The 21,558-nt window shown below is 41.6% G+C and overlaps 1 protein-coding gene across 2 annotated transcripts in view; it reads right to left on the reverse strand.

The window, feature by feature from the left end:
• Positions 1-21,310, reverse strand: part of LOC129835701 (calsequestrin-1-like) — a 38,473-nt gene extending 17,163 nt beyond the window's left edge. Inside the window, exons 1-2 of one of the 2 annotated variants that reach the window (XM_055901449.1) lie at positions 20,764-21,310; positions 257-289 (exon numbers count right to left, since the gene is read on the reverse strand). In XM_055901449.1, coding sequence (XP_055757424.1) covers positions 257-289; positions 20,764-21,000 — 270 coding nt within the window. In that variant the 5' untranslated portion in view covers positions 21,001-21,310. The remainder of the gene's footprint in view (positions 1-256; positions 290-20,763) is intronic. The other variant, XM_055901450.1, reaches the window with a different exon arrangement.
• Positions 21,311-21,558: the final 248 nt, after the last annotated feature.

Below are 21,558 nucleotides of genomic sequence, written 5' to 3' on the forward strand. Positions count from 1 at the left end.
CAACTGTAGACTGTTTCAGTTTGTTTTGTTATTTCGATGACCTTTATTTGCAACATTACTTCCACTGCTGTGGTACAGAGGAGCAGTAATAGTCTGCTTCCCAAATAGCATCCTATTCCCTGTACAGTGCACTGCGTTTGAACAGAGCCCATAGGGTATATGGTGCCATTTGGGACGCTGCGATAGAGCAAGCTGCTGAGGGTTTTGCTGTAGGGCAGCAGCTTCGTTGAGGGCTGGTTCGAAGGCCTGGACATACCTGGAAGGTCAGGGCAGCTGGACTGGTGAGTAACTGTAGAGAGAAGTTATGCTTTAGCACAGGACAGTCACGTGTAGTCCAGGGTTCAATCAAAGGCGCATTGACGACAAGAGCACTGCTCTAGACTTGTTAAGGTCATTTACGCTTGAGCCAACATCGCCGAGTTACCGGGAATGCGATCTCCATGAAAGTCTGAGAAATTGTCTTTGAAAGGTGCGTTGTTGACAATGCGTCTTTGATTGTATTTCGGCCATAACTACTACAAGACTGAGTAAACAAAGGACAGTAAACAAATGACAGTAAACAAATGACAGTAAACAAATGACAGTAAACAAATGACAGTGAACAAAGCATAACATGTGTCCCAATATCCATTTCATGTAGAGTGCGTTGTCACTATATTACTTTTTACTTTATAGTAAATGTATACTAATCACTAATATCCCACCGGGCACAGTCTTCACTTTAACATCTATTCCATGTTGGTTCAACGTAATTTCGTTGAAATGACATGGCAACAACGTTGATTCAACCAGTGTGTGCCCAGTGGGATTACTTGCCGATGTCATTACATCATCATAAAACATATTATGTTAGTATCATGAATATGGATATTAAGACATATGGACAGAGTCATGACATCACAGGACAGTGAATAGAATGTAGAATACTTCCACTATACAGGACAGTGAATAGAATGTAGAATACTTCCACTATACAGGGACAGTGAATAGAATGTAGAATACTTCCAGTATACAGGACAGTGAATAGAATGTAGAATACTTCCACTATACAGGGACAGTGAATAGAATGTAGAATACTTCCACTATATAGGACAGTGAATAGAATGTAGAATACTTCCACTATACAGGACAGTGAATTGAATGTAGAATACTTCCAGTATACAGGACAGTGAATAGAATGTAGAATACTTCCACTATACAGGGACAGTGAATAGAATGTAGAATACTTCCACTATACAGGGACAGTGAATAGAATGTAGAATACATGCACTATACAGTACAGTCCATAGAACACAGAGATGGTGACGGGTCAAGAGGCAGAGTACAGAACAATCTAACTTAAATGGAGGTCAGAGTTCAGACTTTAGAATAAGCACAAATGCTCTTTGAACCACAAAGGCTGTAGCTCAGGGCCCTTGTTCATAAAGTAGGAGTACGGATTTTGAATCAGTTTGGCCTTTTAGATAATAATAAATAAGACAGGAGGGACCTGGTCTAAAAGCAGCACTCCTACTCTGAGACGCTATTTGAATAAACATTTTACTATGCAACATACAAATGATCCATTGACAACAAACAGTTCTACTGTATAGTAAACTACTAGCCAGCCCAGTTGTCCTCCCACAGCTTGACCATTTGATCTACTAACTTTCTATCTAGTCATTTCTGATAATTTCCACCTATACCTCTGATTGACCACTGATAACAAAAATGTTTAACATGTTAAGTTAAATGCGGTAAGTCCTTTACCACATTTGCCAAGACATTACAGAGTGGGGGCAAAACTGGTCGCAATGACGTCTTCCAGCCAATATCTGTCGGTCGGTGTTATGCTTTTGAGAATGGAACCATCAGTACCCCCCCCTAACAGAATAAAAACCCCAGCCCCCTCCCACTTCTTCTTCTCCTCTGTCACAGGGTGTAATTAGTCTGAGCAGAGGTATTTCTAAGAGAGACTGAACTGAACTGGACAGGCGTTAGGGTGGGGAGCTGGGCAAGACAGTCCTAGAACTATATAAGGCCTTCTGGGCAGCCCATCTGAGAAGCTATGACTGGGGCAGAGACACCGGTGAAGACGTGAATGGCGGAGGGAGCGAAAGAGGGAGGAGAAGGGAGGGAAGGAGGGAAGAGAAGGGAAGGAAAGAGGGAGGAGAAGGTGGGAGGGAGGCAAGGAGGGAGCCTGAAGCAGATGAGAAGCTTTGATTCTTAATATTAGGAGCAGGGAAGGAGGGGAAAGAAGGAAGGGGGAGGAGAATGGATGGAGAAGAATAACTAATACACTGGCTAACACTGTTAGACTATCAATCATCTCCTCACAGAGAAATCACTGTCACTTCTGTTTCTCTCTGACTTGCAGTTTCTATCTGATTCATTGTGACTCTCTCTCTCTTTCTCTCCCTCTCTCTCTCGCTCCCTCTCTCCCTCCGTCAGTCTCTCTCACTCTCTCTCTTTCTCTCTCTCTCTCTCTTTTGCTCTGCCTGTCTGTCTGTCTGTCTGTCTGTCTGTCTGTCTGTCTGTCTGTCTGTCGGTGGTCTGTCTCTCTCTCTCTCTCTCTCTCTCTCTCTCTCTCTCTCTCTCTCTCTCTCTCTCTCTCTCAGCTAGCATGAGTCACTCTGACTGACTCAAATTAATACATAAAAAAATATGGACTAAAGGGAAAGAAAAGGTTGGATCTGACGATGATAATAATAGCAACAGTAACAATGACAGTAATAATAATAATAGCAATAATAATAACAGTAATAGTAATAATAGCAACAATAATAACAGTAATAATAACATTAATAATAATAACAGCAATAATAATAACAGTCTTAATAGCAATAATAATAACAGTAATAGTAATAATAACAACAATAATAACAGTAATAATAACATTAATAATAATAACAGTGTCACGCCCTGGCCTTAGTATTCTTTGTTTTCTTAATTATTTTAGTTAGGTCAGGGTGTGACATGGGGAATGTATGTGTTTTTTGTAGTGTCTAGGGTGGTTGTAAGGTTTAGGGGGTTTATTAGAGTAGTTGGGTTTATGTTTAGTATAGAAGTCTAGCTGTGTCTATGGTTGAGTGTAGGTATCTAGGAAAGTCTATGGTTGCCTGAATTGGGTCTCAATTAGAGACAGCTGGTTATTGTTGTCTCTGATTGGGAGCCATATTTAAGGCAACCATAGGCTTTAGCTGTTTGTGGGGAATTGTCTATGTCTGTGTCTATGTTGCATGTTTTTGCACTTAGTCATTTATAGCTTCACGTTCGTCTGTTTGTTGTTTTTGTTTCGTTTTGTCCTTCTTCTAATAAAGAGAAGATGTACTTTCCACGCGCTGTGCCTTGGTCCTCTCTCTCTCCCTTTGACGATCGTGACAAACAGCAATAATAACAGTAATAATAACAACAATAATAACGTTAATAATAATAACAGTAATAATAACATTAATAATAATAACAGCAATAATAATAACAGCAATAATAATAACAGTAATAATAACAGTAATAATAACAGTAATAATAATACTAGTAATAAAAATAATGTCAGTATTAATAATACTAGTAATAATGATAATGTCAGTATTAATAATACTAGTAATAATGATAATGCCAGTAATAATAATACTAGTAATAATGATAATGCCAGTATTAATAATACTAGTAATAATGATAAGAGTAATAATTATAATAACAGTAATAATAATAACAGCAATAATGATAATAACTGTAAGGGGTGCGTACTGGCGGCAGAGAAGTCAGGCGCAGGAGAGCAAAAACTGATTTACAATGGCGCAGTTTAATAAACAAAACCACCGTGAACAGAACAAATAAATCAATGGGTAGACAAAACCCATAAATCACCAGCATAACGTGCACAAGCACGACAATAAACAATTCCGGACAAGGACATGGGGGGGAAACAGAGGGTTAAATACACAACATGTAATGATGTAATTGAAACCAGGTGTGTGGGAAGACAAGACAAAACAAATGGAAAATGAAAGGTGGATCGGCGATGCCTAGAAGACCGGTGACGTCGGCCACCGAATGCCGCCCGAACAAGGAGAGGGACCGACTTCGGCAGAAGTCGTGACAATAACAGTAATAATAATAACAGTAATAATAATACTAGTAATGATAATAACAGTAATAATAATAATAACAGTAATAATAATAATAACAGTAATAATAATAACAGTAATAATGATAATAACAGTAAAAATAAAGACATGAATAATAATAACAGTAATACTGATAATAACAGTAATAATGATATTATCAGTAATAATAATACCAGTAATGATAATAACAGTAATAATAATAACAGTAATAATAATGACATGAATAATGATAACCTTAATAATAATAACAGTAATAATGATAACAGTAATAATAATGACATGAATAATGATAACCTTAATAATAATAACAGTAATAATGATAACAGTAATAATAATAACATGAATAATGATAACCTTAATAATAATAACAGTAATAATGATAACAGTAATAATAATAACATGAATAATAATAACAATACATTTGTAGAGGGCACTTCCCACACTCAATGTGATAATGTTGATGAATGATGGGGTACAATTCCTCCTAAAATCTTGGATCAGATTAACCAACCCTGAATCCTACCAATGGGGTGGAGAAATGTCAGCCTCTGTTTCAATGCTTAGAGGCATCCTCATTCATATTCTATGGGTGAATGAAGGACAGTCCAAGTGCAAACAGGGAAAACAAAGAGGTAGTACATCCCTAGTTTCCTGTAAATTGTGCATTAACGTCATGTCCATAAATTAAAATAGCTCCATTGTTACAGTAAAGCGGTACTTCTAGCAGGTCACCTCAACCTTGCTGAAACTGATCTGAGAGCTGAATCGCTTATCTTCAACCTTGCTGTGTGGCTGACCTTTGATGTGAAGTAAAACTGATCTGGGAGCTGAACGCTGCTCGTTGTTTGATGAGTCACAACAGGTCTGTGTATGCGTCACATCTGATTTGAGTGAGTCACTCACGGAGTGGAGCGGCTCATGAGACGTCTGACGGTCTCCATGATGTAATTATAGCATAATGTTATGGTCTTAACAGCGGCAGTATATTGTGGTTGTCCTGATGTAATTAGGTAGGGCGAGGGAGGAGGGTGTGTTTATGACTGTGTGCATGCTTATTAAATCCATCCCTTCTACCTCTCCGTTCCGAAGGAAAGAAGAACACAAACTGATACAATTATTAACACAACAGACTTCTCATTTGTGTCAAAAGCAATTTTTTTCCTTGTACCAATGTTATGATTAAACCACTTAGTTTTGATGCAGAGAGATTTGAGTTCTGTATGAGACCCCAGGACACTGAAGAGTCACATTTCTACCCATAGCCACTGAATAACTGTTAGGAGTTCACAACTCAATCCCCGTATGCTAGTACGCAAAGGAACTCAATAATAAGAGATTTTCTCTCCCTTTTCAAGCCAGGAAACAAACTTTTCTGGAACAGGATAAAAACTAAAGTGATGCAAAAACAGAACGTGTCACAGCGCCAGCAGGGGAGGTGGTGAACCGCTCACGACATGTGTGTGTGTGTGTGTGTGTGTGTGTCTCTTTTTTTTCTGTCTGACACTGATCTGACAGCACTGATTAGAGACTGGATAGTCCTGTGTGTGTGTGTGTGTGTGTGTGTGTGTGTGTGTGTGTGTGTGTGTGTGTGTGTGTGTGTGTGTGTGTGTGTGTGTGTGTGTGTGTGTGTGTGTGTGTGTGTGTGTGTGTGTGTGTGTGTGTGTGTGTGTGTGTGTGTGTGTGTGTGTGTGTGTGTGTGTGTGTGTGTGTGTGTTTGATGCTAAAACCAGTGTCAATTTTGGCAGTCTTTTTTTAGATTTAGTCTAGTCTTAGTCATTTTGACTAAAATATCATTAAGTCTTAGTCACATTTTTGTCATTTAAATAATGATTTAGTCTAGTTATTGTCAAAATGCCGAAAACAGTGGGTCATTTTAGTCAACTAAGTGCTCTTTCATTTCAGTCACAACACATTTGTATTACCTCATTAACCCATAGTAAACATAAATCACTGACTTCCACGTGAACAAACATACATAGCCTTGTCCTACCAACATATTTTTCTGTATAACATCCTGTACTCTTCCCAACAGCAGAAATATTTTTAAGAATAATAGTATTATATAGGAATTATCTGGCCATGTCAATTCCTAATTCAGCCTAAATAGATATTACACATTACTTAGAAAACAAAAAGACACACACAAGCAGAGAGACAGTGAGCGAGAGAGAGAGAGAGAGAGAGAGAGAGAGAGAGAGAGAGAGAGAGAGAGAGAGAGAGAGAGAGAGAGAGAGAGAGAGAATCCCCAGATGGTGTCACAAAGTATTGGTAAAGTAGATTGTTGTTTTACTGTTAAACTTAATGCTGCTATTGTTTTTCATTTTGTAAAGCAGCTTGTGTTTCTAGACCAGGCAAAAGGTAGGTGCCTACAAGGCTGGTGGTGACTGGTTAGCTAAGTTGAAACAAGAAAGTCGCCTGCGCGATGTGTATAATCGGAGGCGGAGCCGGAGTCTGATTTTAGTCACAGAGACAATTTAGTCTGTTCTTGTTTATGTCAGCTGAAATGAAAAATCGTTTAAGTTTAGTTATAGTTTTTCCTGGGTCTATTTAGTCAGTTGTAGTCTCGCCGCTGAAAAAAAGGTGTTTGACTAATATTTTTGTGACAATTTTTGTTCACAAAATGAACACTGTGCTGGACACACCAGTACATCCCTAAGAGCCCAGGGATGCAGAAGGCCTTCCAGTTCTATCCCATCCACTCCCAGCTATAGTGTAAATAAGTAATGGGTGTAGCTGTAAAATACCAGTGTGTGTGTCTGAATATGTGTGCGTGTGTGTGTGTGGTTGTGTGTGTGTGTGTGTGTGTGTGTGTGTGTGTGTGTGTGTGTGTGTGTGTGTGTGTGTGTGTGTGTGTGTGTGTGTGTGTGTGTGTGTGTGTGTGTGTGTGTGTACAGTATGTTTCACGCTGAACACATCCCTACAGCGACGTGTTACATAACAGTGCACTGGGTGGGCATTAAAGATTCAAACAACAGATTTAAACGTGCTGAGCAAAAGCAGCCAGCAGAGTTTTGTTTAAAGGCAACACGTGGGTGTGACTTGGTAAGTCAGAGTTTGAGTGGCAGTTTTGTCCACAGTTTGAAACAAAGTTTAAGTCGGTTTTACGTAACAGTTTGAATCAGAGTTTAAGTCGGTTTTAAGTCACAGTTTGAATCAGAGTTTACGTCAGTTTTCAGTCACAGCTTAAGTTTAATTCCACTGGGGGAATCAAATTAATTGAAAGTTACAGAATGCACATTTAATAGCCTAGCTTTGCATGCCATTGAATATCCATTCTAAATCATATCAGACTTAACACCAACACAACTAAAGGAACAGTATTGGACTCCGGGGTTAAGGTTCCTCTAGGTACAGATCTAAGGTCAGCTTCCCCTCCCTCAATCCTACGATGAACCATTAGAAGGGAAAATGCAAAACTGACCCAAGATCAGCGTCTGGGGCAGCTTCACCCTACACCGTCTTGAGGAGTGTTAAGGAGCTCTGTTTGTCACCATCGGTGAGTGACTCATGCTCACTACATGAGCTCCATCGCAGCTTTGTCACACACCAAACCAGCCAACCAGCCAATACCCTCCTAGCATCACACATCACTCTGCAGTCGTCAGGTGTTGGTTAGCCAAGCAGGATAGATCTATCAAAGAGAGGCCTTGTGGCAAAGCTTTATCAAACACTGTCTATTCTCCTGGAGTACCTCATTCTGGCTATTCTGCCTGTATTTAAGAGGCAGAACACAGGCCTAAGATGCACAATAACACACAGTAAACCATACTACAATACTAGGAGTTTTTTCCTGACCACATGACCTTAACCGGCAATACAATACTACTAAGTGTATAACTACAGCTCCTATTAGTAGCCATGGTACAGTAGTATACTGTTTATCTCTAAAAATGTGTCAATACCGTGTACATTTTAGGCCCAAGACGTTACAACATGATACTCCAATAAACAGGTGTTTATATATGTTTACACTTCAGAGTAACCATGACAACAGCAAGTGAAAACCATGACAACGTACGCTTTTCCACTTTTGCCTCTCCCTCAAGTTCCGATCTACAAAGCAAGAAATAAAATAAAAATCTATATTCAGATTTTAAACTTTAACCAGGCTTTTTGCTCCCCTGTCTTTCAGTGTGTGTGTGTGTGTGTGTGTGTGTGTGTGTGTGTGTGCGTGCGTGCGTGCGTGCGTGCGTGCGTGCGTGCTTTCCCGGCCCTAACATTACCTCTCCTATGAATAAGATATAAAAATACATTCCAACATTCAGTACGCCTACAGCGAGGGAGGAGGGTCATTCATTAATCATTAGGCACAACACGAAGTACAGACTATTATAACACAACAGCAACGTGTGTGTATGCGTCTTCTCTAAGCCTCCCAGTAGAAACACAATGCAACAACAGTGTGTCACGTTGCCTGTCGCTTGTGACTAAATCTGGGAACGACAACCTCAACGAGGTCAAATCCACCTCAAAGGAACACAACAGTGATCATCCACCTCATAGGAGCACAATAACAGAAATGTATTCTCTTTGAGACATTAACCTGTTGGGGATGGGGGCGCTGTTTAGACTATTTATGCTAATGTGGCTAATTTTTTAAACGGCTTCCCACAAAATCCTTGATCGTACAATATGCATATTATTATTATTATTGGATAGAAAACAGTCTATAGTTTCTATAGGAGTTGAAATTTTGTCTCTAAGTGGAACAGAGCCCATTCTACAGCAATTTCCCTGACATGGAGTCAGATTTGAGAAACGTTGGCCACTTTTCTGAAGTCATTTAAAAGGGCTCTGTCGTTGCTATGACTATACGGACACTTCTTACGTCTTCCCCTGGATGCCTTTACGTGATGACGATTCCAACGGGCTCGATTGCTCGTTCACAGGCCCTACAAATGAAAAAAACCTTTAGCTAGCAAGTCTTTTCTTGCTGCGTAACGCGCGTGGAAGACACCGACCCTCTCCTGTTCCAAGCGTTAGTTTAGCCTGTTATATTTCTCCGGTCATCTTTTCACTCGTTATAGGAGTTACAAACATCACAAAGTAGTTAATTTAAAGCGTTTTATAGCAATTTATATCCGTTTAGTGCGATTTTGGGACATTTATTTTTGCAACGATGTGAAAAGTTGGGCACGCTTTTCAGTTCATCCCGAACGTAGTTGACATTTCCACATGGCAAGAGGACAGCTTTCCACCAAAAGACGATTTCTCCCAAGAAAGGATCCTTTGCCCAAGATACTGATGGAAGAACAGCTCAAGGTAGGACATTTTTATTATGATAAATCGTGTTTCTGTCGAAACATTTTAGTGGCTTAGGACGCCATGTTTTTTGACGTAGCTTCGCTTGGCGCAAACTGTATTGAAAAGTAAGGATAAATTAAAAAATGTAATAACGCAATTGTATTAAGAATTAAATTGTCTATCAATCCCTGTCCACCCTATATTTTTTAGTCACGTTTATGAGTATTTATGTATAAGAGTAGATCACTGTCTAAGTGGCGCAAGGACAAATTCTGACCAGCCGAGTTACATTTCACATTGTCTAACCATGATTTTGGTGGCTAAATATAAACATTTTCGATCAAACTGTATATGCATGTTGTAATGTGATGTTACAGGAGTGTCATCGGAAGAATTCTGAGAAGGTTAGTGAAAAAATTAATATCTTTTGGCGATGTTGACTTTTATCGCTCACTTTGGCTAGAATCAATGCTGGGCTGCTAATTGCTATGTGCTAAGCTAATATAACGATTTATTGTGTTTTCGCTGTAAGACACTTAGAAAATCTGAAATATTGTCTGTATTCACAGGATCTGTGTCTTTCGATTCGTGTATGCTGTGTATTTTTACGAAATGTTTGATGATTAGTAGTTAGGTAAACACGTTGCTCATTGTAATTATTCTAGTCCATTTGTGATGGTGGGTGCAATTGTAAACTATGCCATATACCTGAAATATGCACTTTTTTCTAACAAAACCTATCCCATACCATAAATATGTTATCAGACTGTCATCTAATGAGTTTTTTTGTTGGTTAGGGGCTATAAATATCTTAGTTTAGCCGAATTGGTGATGGCTACTGGTGTTGGTGGACAAATAAAAGATGGTGGAATATGCTAATGTGTTTTTAGGTAATAGATGTACATCTTTACATATTGTGTCTTCCCTGTAAAACATTTTAAAAATCGGAAATGTTGACTGGATTCATAAGATCTGTGTCTTTCATTAGCTGTATTGGACTTTAATGTGTGAAAGTTAAATATTTAAAAAAAAAAAAAATTTTGAATTTCGCGGCACTGGTTTTTCAGTGGGGGGGGGGGGGGTGTGCCGCTAGCGCCACGCTGATCCTAGACAGGTTAAAGAGATTCCAAGGCTTTGATGTCCCACATTCTTCTGAATTCTACCTCCGATTCTACATATGATGTTCAGACAGCAATGATGAGGCCCAAAAATTTCCTGAATGATTCTAGAATGAAGAGCTCAGCAACCTAGTAGTCACAACTATCAACTGCACCATACTGTAATCTCCAGAAGGGGGCAGATTCAGTGCAAACCCACACAGGAAATAGTGAGAAACAAGAAGGGGATGTAATAGAACTAAAAGACAGTGACAGCACCCAAATCATCTCTGATACAAGACCACTCAGAAGAAATTCCTAGTTTAAATACGTGGGCCTAAACAGATTAGGTAGGCTAGATTGGGGAAGCATTAAAGGGTGAAATGTCAGTGTCATGGAGGGTTGGGTAAATTTAGCCCGACATAGACAGAGAGAGAGCAGCCGGCCGGCCGCTTCAACAGGGACTATTTTGGCAAGGCTTTGGGGACTTGCTGACAAGTACAGTATCAAACCCCCATAGCTGTCTGCTACAGGCTGCAGCTGGCCAAAGCTGCAGAATCAGTCAGTGTGTGTGTGTGTGTGTGTGTGTGTGTGTGTGTGTGTGTGTGTGTGTGTGTGTGTGTGTGTGTGTGTGTGTGTGTGTGTGTGTGTGTGTGTGTGTGTGTGTGTGTGTGTGTGTGTGTGTGTGTGTGTGTGTGTGTGTGTGTGTGTGTGTGTGTGTGTGTGTGTGTGTGTGTGCGCGTGCGTGTGTGTGTTTTTGACAGAATCTGGGGATAGGAGTCTGATTATCTGATAGGTTAAAAAACTGCTGTGTGCTGTAGTGTAGGGGGAAAACAGACTGTTGCTGGGATGGAAGAAGATGGAGACTGCGTAAGGGCCTGACACCAATATCCTGTTGTTTTTTGTAGCAATGACCAAATAAATCGCTAGGACTGGGGTGTAGCCAAGAGGGTTCTATCTGGAACCAAAAAGGGTTCTACCTAGAACCAAAAAGGGTTATCCTGTGGGAACAGCCGAAGAACCCCTTTGGAGACTTTTTTTCTAACTCTCTAGGATAGGGGACAGCATTTTCACTTTGGATGAATAGCGTGCCCAGAGTGAACTGCCTCCTACTCTGTCCCAGATGCTAATATATGCATATTATTTAAAACTGTATTCTCTAAAACGGTTTGAATGATGTCTGTAAGTATAACAGAACTCATATGGCAGGCAAAAACCTGAGAAAAAAATCCAAACAGGAAGTGAGAGGCTGGTCGATTTTCAACTTATCGCCTATTCAAATCCCAGTAAGATATGGATATGTTTGCACTTCCTACGCCTTCCACTAGATGTCAACAGTCTGTAGAACGTTGAATGAAGCCTCTACTGTGATGTGGGGCCGGATAGGAGGTGTTTCAGTCAGGGGTCTGGCAGATTGCCAGTTCCTGGTCATGCGCACTCCAAATGATATCATCTTGCGTTCCATTACTTCTGTAGACACAAAGGAATTCTCCGGTTGGAACGTTATTGAATATTTATGATAACAACATCCTGAAGATTGATTCTCTACTTAGTTTGACCAGTTTATTCGACCTGTAATATAACTTTTTGAAGTTTTCGTCCGATGTTCGCCTGGATCTGCGCGAGCGTTTGGACATGTGTACTAAACGTGCTAGCAAAAGTACCTACTTGGACATAAATAATGGACATTATCAACAAAACAACAATTTATTGTGGAACTAGGATTCCTGGGAGTGCATTCTGTTGAAGATCATCAAAGGTAAGGGAATATGTATGATGTAATTTCGTATTTCTGTTGACTCCAACATGGCAGAGAAATGTTGTTTATATCTGAGCACCGTCTCAGATTATTGCATGGTGTGCTTTCTCCGTAAAGTTTTTTTGAAATCTGACACAGCGGTTGCATTAAGGACAAGTGTATCTTTAATTATATGTAAAACATGTATCTTTCATCATAGTGTATGATGAGTATTTCTGTTATTAGATGTGGCTCTCTGCAATTTCTCCGGATATTTTGGAGGCATTTCTGAACATGGCGCCAATGTAAACTGAGATTTTTGGATATAAATATGCACATTATCGAACAAAACATACATGTATTGTGTAACATGATGTCCTATGAGTGTCATCTGATGAAGATCATCAAAGGTTAGTGATTAATTGTATCTCTATTTCTGCTTTTTGTGACTCCTATCTTTGGCTGGGAAAATGGCTGTGTTTTTCTGTGGCTATGTACTGACCTAACATAATCGTTTGGTGTGCTTTCGCCGTAAATCCTTTTTGAAATCAGAAATGTTGGTTGGATTCACAACATGTGTAGCTTTAATTTGGTGTCTTTCATGTGTAATTTCATGAAAGATTGATTTTTATAGTAATATATTTGAATTTGGTGCGCTGCATTTTTTCTGGCTTTTGGCCAAGTGGGACGTTAGCGTCCCACATATCCCAGAAGAGAGGATCTGAAGAGAAGAATGGAAGAAACTCCTCAAATACAGGTGTGCCATGCTTGTAGCGTCATACCCAAGAAGAATCGAGGTTGTAATCGCTGCCAAAGGTCATTCAATAAAGTACTGAGTAAAGGGTCTGAATACTTATGAAAATGTGATATTTCAGTTTTTTATTTTTAATACATTTGCAAAAATGTCTAGAAAACTGTTTTTGCTTTGTCACTATGGGGTAGTATGTGTAGATTGATGAGGGGAAAAAAACTATTTAATACATTTTAGAATAAGTCTGTAACGTAACGAAATGTGGAAAAAGTGAAGGGGTCTGAATACTTTCCGAATGCGCTGTAAACACATCTTTCTATGACTGACAGTAACCTCCTATACCATGTAACCTATTTAGGTCAGACTTTATTTAGTTAGTCCCCCATAGAGGATCTACAGACGTTCATACCATCAACAAACTGACAAACTGCATATCTACTGTTAGGGCCGTGTTCACAGTTAGAGTAAACACACATACCTTTTTACGACTCATAGGCTGCGTTTACACAGGAAGCCCAATTTTGATGTTAATTTTTCATCAATTGGTCTTTTGACCAATCAGATCAGCTCTGAAAAAAGATCTGATGTAAAACGATCAGTTGTGATTGGTCAAAAGACCAATTAGTAGAAAAAAATATCAGAATTGGGCTGCCTGTGTTAACGCAGGCATAGTAACCTATGCCATGTAGAGTACCTACTTATTCCTAGATATTTTGGACGCAGCCTGACTCTCTCCTGACCATGCAAAAGTATATTCATATCATATTAAATGTCTCTGACATCATATGCTGTACACATTACATATACCCACGCAAATGCATAGTCATCCTAATGATTGATGTGCAATACATCTCTCTAGTGCAGAGTCCATCTTGCTGAGAAAGGTATACAGTAACAGCATCAAAGGTAGGATATTTGTCAATATGTATTCCCATACCTCTCCTGTATATTACACATTTCTAGACGTGGGTTCAAATACTATTTGAAATCTTTTCAACTACTTTAGCTGCACTTGATTGAGCATGATTGAGCTTGCCTGTCGCAGAGGAACCAATAGAATAGTCCTGCAAATACTCAATGTTTTTGATTTGGAATAGTTTTTGAACCCAGGTCTGGAAATTATTAATATCCTAGAAAGGTGTGGAAACGCAGTAGAATCAACATTGGGTAATAGTTGTCTCACACACACTGAGAAAAAGAAAGGAATCTCTGTGTGAGTGTATTCTTCATGGCATCATGGCATCATACCCCAACCATTGGAGCTGTGAGATGATGACGGAATGTGTCCTCCAAACTTGAGATGTGTCTCAATAACTTAAATAGCTTCCTCTGCTCGTGCCCTTTCCTCGAAGACTAGGGCGGGACAGGTAGGAACAAGGGTAGAATTCTATCCTGCCCTGCCATCTTTAGAACCAAGAGTTTGTCATAACCAGAATAAACTCTACAGGATATACCCTAGCATTTCCCCCTCAGTTCCTGCCTGATGACACTGCACACTGGGCACAGACGTCATTTCAACGTCTAGTTTTGATTTACATTTGGTTGAGTTGTCAACTAACGTGAATTCAACGTGAAATCAACAACAATTTGTATTTTTTATGTTGGGTAAAAAAAAAAATGAAATTCCTTTATGTTGATGACTTCCTGCAAATCCAATCAGTTTTCCATGTTGATTCAATGTCATCACATAGATTATTTTGGTTGAAATGACATCAGGGAAACAACATTGATTCAGCCAATATTTGCCCAGTGGGCCTGTTGCCGTCACGGTCAGAGTTAAAGAGGCTATGGTCTTCTAGCTGGCTGTGGCCTCCAGGCTGGCTGACTGGCACAGAGTCGCCAGGCTTTAGAAAATCCTTTCAACGAGCTCCTAATTCATTCACTCATTAACTAAGATTATGATCTGGACCTGGTCCACGTTGTGCTGTTGATCTGTTCATTCCAAAGTGTCATCAGAGGAAAGGCATGTATGGAGTGGAACAGTCAGGAAATAGAGAGCAGGACTGAAAGAATAGTTTGATTATCACATTTCAGAACGAGGAACAGAGTCTAGTGAAAAAATGCAAACTATGACACACAAGAACACTGCACAACTTAACCATAGGTTACTTCATCCTTTGTAGCATTTGAATCATCCCCAAATGTTCTACTCAGTTCTAAAACTTTAAAAATGTCATCGTTACTCTCGTTGTAAGTACATTACTTGCAGTAATCAAAGTCTGAAGCTTGTTGTTGTTCCCGCTGCTGCCTAATGAACAAGCAGTGATTACATTATTTTGCATAAACGGCATGGCCCCCCATGATGAGTGACACGGTTGCCATGATGACAGTCTGACCTTTCAGCTCGATATGACAGAGATCGTCTACTCCACAAGGTACTGTAGAAGATGTGGCTAGTCATGCAAGGAAGATGTGTAGGCGAACAAGGTCATGTGGTATTGTCCATAGGAAGCTCCATGGGTGGTCGATAGTGGCTATGGATGTCCACTGTGTGTTCAACTGGTACAACTGATCTAGACAATAACTAGTTGAACTAAATATGTTTGCGCTGTGCTGGAGCAAAAGCCTGCACTCACTGCAGCCTGTTGATGCCGCAATACTCTACTAATGTTTGCAGAGTAGGGACTGTGAACTCACTGTTTGCAGGGTAGGTACTGTGAGTTCACTCTTTCCATAGTAGGGACTGTGAGCTCACTGTTTGCAGGGTAGGGACTGTGAGCTCACTGTTTACAGGGTAGGGACTGTGAGCTCACTGTTTACAGGGTAGGGACTGTGAGCTCACTGTTTACAGGGTAGGGACTGTGAGCTCACTGTTTACAGGGTAGGGACTGTGAGCTCACTGTTTACAGGGTAGGGACTGTGAGCTCACTGTTTGCAGGGTAGGGACTGTGAGCTCACTGTTTACAGGGTAGGGACTGTGAGCTCACTGTTTGCAGGGTAGGGACTGTGAGCTCACTGTTTACAGGGTAGGGACTGTGAGCTCACTGTTTACAGGGTAGGGACTGTGAGCTCACTGTTTACAGGGTAGGGACTGTAAGCTCACTGTTTACAGGGTAGGGACTGTGAGCTCACTGTTTACAGGGTAGGGACTGTGAGCTCACTGTTTACAGGGTAGGGACTGTGAGCTCACTGTTTACAGGGTAGGGACTGTGAGCTCACTGTTTGCAGGGTAGGGACTGTGAGCTCACTGTTTACAGGGTAGGGACTGTGAGCTCACTGTTTATAGGGTAGGGACTGTGAGCTCACTGTTTACAGGGCAGGGACTGTAAGCTCACTGTTTGCAGGCTATCTCAGTCCATATCTCAATCCATGTCCCAAAGGAGGGTTAAAACTACACTGCAGTTTGACCCAGAGACAAAGTTAAATACAGTATTGTGTGTGAACTCATGTACTTTCATACAGACTATAAAGTACATGTATCTTCTCAAAGACATAGACTCATAAAACCTGCCCGCTGCCCCTTAGTGTCCCACTTCATGTTAGGCCAGGTCAGTCCTGTCCCATAGAAGAGTTCAAACCCTAATTTGACCCAAGGAAACTTCAGTATCATGTGGACCTTACTACAGTGGATGCATCTCTTGTTCACTCTATTCCCCTATTTTCAAAGCCATTGAGCCATAGAGGCCTAACTGCCCACTGTCCCCCTTCTATGACATGAAGAACCAGATGTCCTGCTGCCCCCTTTAGCCAGTATCCCATTCAGCCAATGAGGTTGACCCTTGACCTTTCTGCTTAGAGTACATTCCTAGATGCATAAATCAAGGCACTCCTCAGGCTTTGGGTTACAGTATTCCTTTACTGACCAGACCTCGACCACTATCTGTCTCCCTACCTTAGATACATGGTATAGACCTAGCTCACAGTCCCTACCCTGCAAACAGTGGTAGAGCAATGGTGCCCAATATTGTCTAAGTAGGTCCAAGGAGCGTTAGTCAGACAATGACTGAAAAGTCCTTGTAAAGTTTGTTGCAGAGTTATCTGATGTCTGGTATACCAACATTCTTCATGTTCTTCTTCTTGGTTATAACCCTGACGTCTGGTCAACATACAGGCTTTAGAGTCCCATAGTGAAACTGAAAGTACAGTGCAAAACCATGTTGTAGGCTACTTTACTATGCTTAGGTGCCTTGGGCGATACTTAGCGAGGACTCAGCATATTAAGTCTTTAACTTTTGATGCAATCCTGTGAGACTTGGATGTGAATACCCAGTAGACATAATGCACCATTAAAATACCCTGACAGGCAGACATAGATACTTTCAGGGTAGAATGTTACAAATTCAAGTACAGCTACACATAACCTAACCACTGGGTAAGAACTGGTTGAATCAACGGGGTTTCCACGTCCTTTCAACCAAATAAATCAATGTGACGACGTTGACTCAACGTGGCATTTCGTCTTTTCTTTACCCAACGTTTAACCTAAATTCAATGACATGGTGCATTTCTTTTTTTTTCACGTTAGCTGCCACTCAAACAAACGTTCAATAAAACTCACGTCTGTGCCCAGTGGGTAGATGCTACTCATAGCCTAAATTTACACAGAACCCAACATAGTGTAGTGTGCTAAGCTAGCATGATATTCTCTATAGAATACCACATAGCTAACCACTTCCCTAGGCATAATGTAGTGTAGAAATGCTAGCTCACCAGTACTACACATAGTGCAGCAATGCTACACATTCTCAATAGAATCCACCATAGAGCCAACCCGTTCCCTATGACTTAAGGTAGTAATGCTAGCTTAGCTTATATTAGTCATTGTTGTTCGAGCCTAGTAAAGTACAGCAATGCTAGCTAGCATGAGTCACTGTTGTTAGGCCTAGTGCAGCAATGTTAGCTTTTGCTAGCATGAATCATTGTTAGCTAGCATGAGTCAATGTTGTTAGGCCTGGTGCAGCAATGCTAGCTAGCATGAGTCACTGTCGTTATGCCTAGTGCAGCAATGCTAGCTTTTGCTAGCATGAATCATTGGCGTTTGAGCCATTTCTCAATCAGGATGGTTATAATCACACCTCATGAACACAAACTGCACAGGCATGAACACTGCTACTCTCCCACACCCAAAGTCATCCTCAAGCAACATCATATACTCCTCAACGTCACATAAACCCAAAAACCGATACGCCCAACCACATTTAGATATAGCATCTTCCTCTCAGTGATCTTGTTTTTCAACCCAGAGATACACTATAACCTGACTCCAGCAGGGTTAGAGGGGTGACAGACTGGGATGACTCTCGCTAGCGTTTTGACCTTTGATCTCTCCGAGAAGAAGATGCTGAAGGTGTCGTCCGCGACAACAGAGCAACGTGTTACCACAGCCACGCTTAGACGAGGAGAGTTCAGTCTCGGGCGGCAGTAAAACCAGGGGTCCTATTTGCTATGGACACAAGAGGACATATTTGCGATCTCGTACACATGGAGAGTCACACTACATGTCTTAACTGTCAGTGTTTATGGTGTGTCTGCATTCTCTCTCTCTCTCTCTCTCTCTCTCTCTCTCTCTCTCTCTCTCTCTCTCTCTCTCTCTCTCTCCTCTCTCTCTCTCTCTCTCTCTCTCTCTCTCTCTCTCTCTCTCTCTCTCTCTCTCTCTCTCTCTCTCTCTCTCTCTCCTCTCTCTCTCTCTCTCTCTCTCTCTCTCTCTCTCTCTCCTCTCTCTCTCTCTCTCTCTCTCTCTCTCTCTCTCTCTCTCTCTCTCTCTCTCTCTCTCTCTCTCTCTCTCTCTCACTCAGCAGTCTTAACAGTTAACCTCTAGACTACCAATTCAATAAGCTTTTCACATCAACACTGCTTTTGAATCCAGACACTGTCACAACCTCAACAACAACGCTCAATCTAAAGAAAGAAACAAGCCACAACAAAAATGACGTCATGTGGCTTGACTGCTGTGATTTGTATCTAACGGTTAAATCAATCTACGCTGAGTCTCTTTATGGTTTTGGGATTTCCATGAGGAGACAGCAGTTTCAGAAGTCTGATCAACACAGTTAGAGCTAGAGAACATTAGATTACACATCTTATGCTACTCATCTGTCCAATAGCATTACAGGACATCACACAGATGAAGAGAAAACATGTGAAATGTTCCCAGCTGTGAAATGCGTCAGAGCATGTCACACAACCTAAACCATTCCTCTGATCAATATCTTGAGATTTAAGGGTCTGAATAAGGAATGAATCCCATTTGGTAGTAATGACCTGCTATTTTCAGTATGTATTTTAGACCCCTGAGAGCTAGTTACCAATTGGCTAGGAGTCAGCAGTATGAAAATAGGGGTCTAGCTACTCAACAACTCCTCCGCACCCTGCTCAACTCAGGAACATTCATCCAGTCCACCGATCATATCCAATGATTTAAGACACATTTAAGCATTGTGTGTTATGGTACATAGAGAGCAGTTAATTTAAACTAGGCAAGTCAGTTAAGAACAAATGATTGTTTACAATGACAGCCTAGGAACAGTAGGTTAACTGCCCTGTTCAGGGACAGAACAAGACATTTTCACCTTGGGGATTTGATCCACCAACCTTCCAGTTACTGGCCCAACACTCTAACCACTAGGCTACCTGCCACCCTACAGTTTGAGCTGTGAGATATGGCCTCATGCTCACTCTCTCTCCCCAGAGGGCTTATCCTAACCACGCCACCCCTGTCCAGAGCTATTTACAGTCGTAGCTTACAGATAGGGGGGGGGGGTCCTGATCCTAGATCAGCAATCCTACTCTGACGATTGATAGATACAGCCCCAGGTCCCTCGTGTCCATGTAATTGATTAGGATCTAAAAAACTGACCCAAGATCAACACTCCAACTCTGAGACGACTGATGCATACAGCCCCAGGTTTAGCCTGGTATGCTGTGGGCTTGTAGGGAGGGCAGTGTGAAGAAGAACATATCGGTTGTTGTTATGGTGTCATAGTCTATTTCCGACCCATTACCTATTCATCAGGTTGGCCGTTCGTCCACTGTACCCGCATACTATACTTGCATACACACACAAGCCGCTTGGACACCATCAACCAGGACCAAATAACCTAGAGAAGCCCAAAGCAAAAACCTATGTATTTAGGACTCAGCAATGCAGACCAGACAAGCTTCAACTCTGTTAACAACAACCAATAACATGACGTGACAGAGGCCCAGTCATTTGGAGCACTCCATATCCTAGCTAAGTCTAACCAGGTTAGACTGACTTGGGACAGACAATAGACTTGGTAAAGACTGATCGACGCAGCTATTAAGGTGTTTTTTTCAGCATCTCTCAGCATCTTGTCTCACCTCTCTCTCATCCTCTCTCCCTCCATTTCTTCTGGCTTGATGATGCTGGCTTCCTGGGATGTACCTACAGCTCCACTGATGCTGTGTGTCTCTCCCTCATTGTTACCCCTCCCTCCATTCTCTCGTTCCTCGGCTTCCTTACATCCACTCTCCCACCCTTCACCTTCTTCTCTGCACCTCGAGGTTCATGCTCTCTAGGTCCGACCTCCGGGACCATCTCCTGCATCTCCCTCATTCCTCCACCCTCAACCCTTCATCCCTCCATACCCCTTTCCCCTCATCCCTCCGCTTCGTCATTCTGTCCCAACACCCACCTACAGGGTCATGTCCTCCATTTCCCTCATCCTCGCATTCCTCAATCCACTCTTTGCCTCTACAACCCTTATTCCCCTCATCCCTCCGATCGTTCATGCTCCTTGGGACACACCTTGAGGGCCAGCTCCATCTCAAAGACTCTTAACTGTTCCCTCCCTACCTCACTCATCCTTTCAACCCACCCGCCCACCCACCCTCCATCCCTCCATTCATTCGCTTTGTAGGACCTACCTCCAGGGCGAGTTCCTCCATCTCAAAGGTTTTCTGGGCGTTTTTGTTGTTCTCTACATGTGCATGGTAGTAGATCACCATCACATCGTACTTCTTCATCACAGATTTGTAATTCTTAGCGTTGAGATCATGGACGCGGTCTTTCCCATCATACTCAGGGATCTCCAGACCCTTCTCCCCCCAGGAGAGGGTCCCCAGGGAGAACAGGGCCCCCAGAAACACCCAACCCCACTTCATGGTTCCAGGTTATTGTTGGTTCCCAACACTCAAGTCTCCCACAACTCGGACGTCAATGGATGAATTGTTTAAAGTTTCGTAAAAAAATATATATATGTTTTACGTTGTTCATAAAATACACAAAACACTACACCTAGGAACAAGGTCCACTTCGTTTCGACGCCGGCCAGAGAAGAGCAGGTCGGAGTGTTGAATCCCCCCTTTAAAAAAAATGGCACGTGGGCTCAGACGCTACTGGCCAGGGGGGTGAGGGAGGGGAGGGGTTCCAATAACGAGAGTGAGTTGGAGGGAGAGAGAAGCAGGCTGAAGACCCAGGGGGAGTTGACCGCTGAAAAAGTAGGGAGAGAAAGTAGAAGGGGGGTCTTAATGACGAGGGGTTAGAAATAGAAAATGGGTGGGAACGTGGGAGGGGCTATCTTAGGGCCACCTGTTGGATGCCATGGCTACGAAAAGAGGGAGAAGAGAGAGAGACATACCTAGCGTCAGGGAGGGGAGAAAGTATGGGTGACAGAGAGAGGGAGTGAGAGAGGGAGGATTCCATTCCCATATTAAGTTTTG

This window comes from Salvelinus fontinalis, chromosome 36, assembly GCF_029448725.1.
Source record: "Salvelinus fontinalis isolate EN_2023a chromosome 36, ASM2944872v1, whole genome shotgun sequence".
Lineage (NCBI taxonomy): Eukaryota > Metazoa > Chordata > Actinopteri > Salmoniformes > Salmonidae > Salvelinus > Salvelinus fontinalis.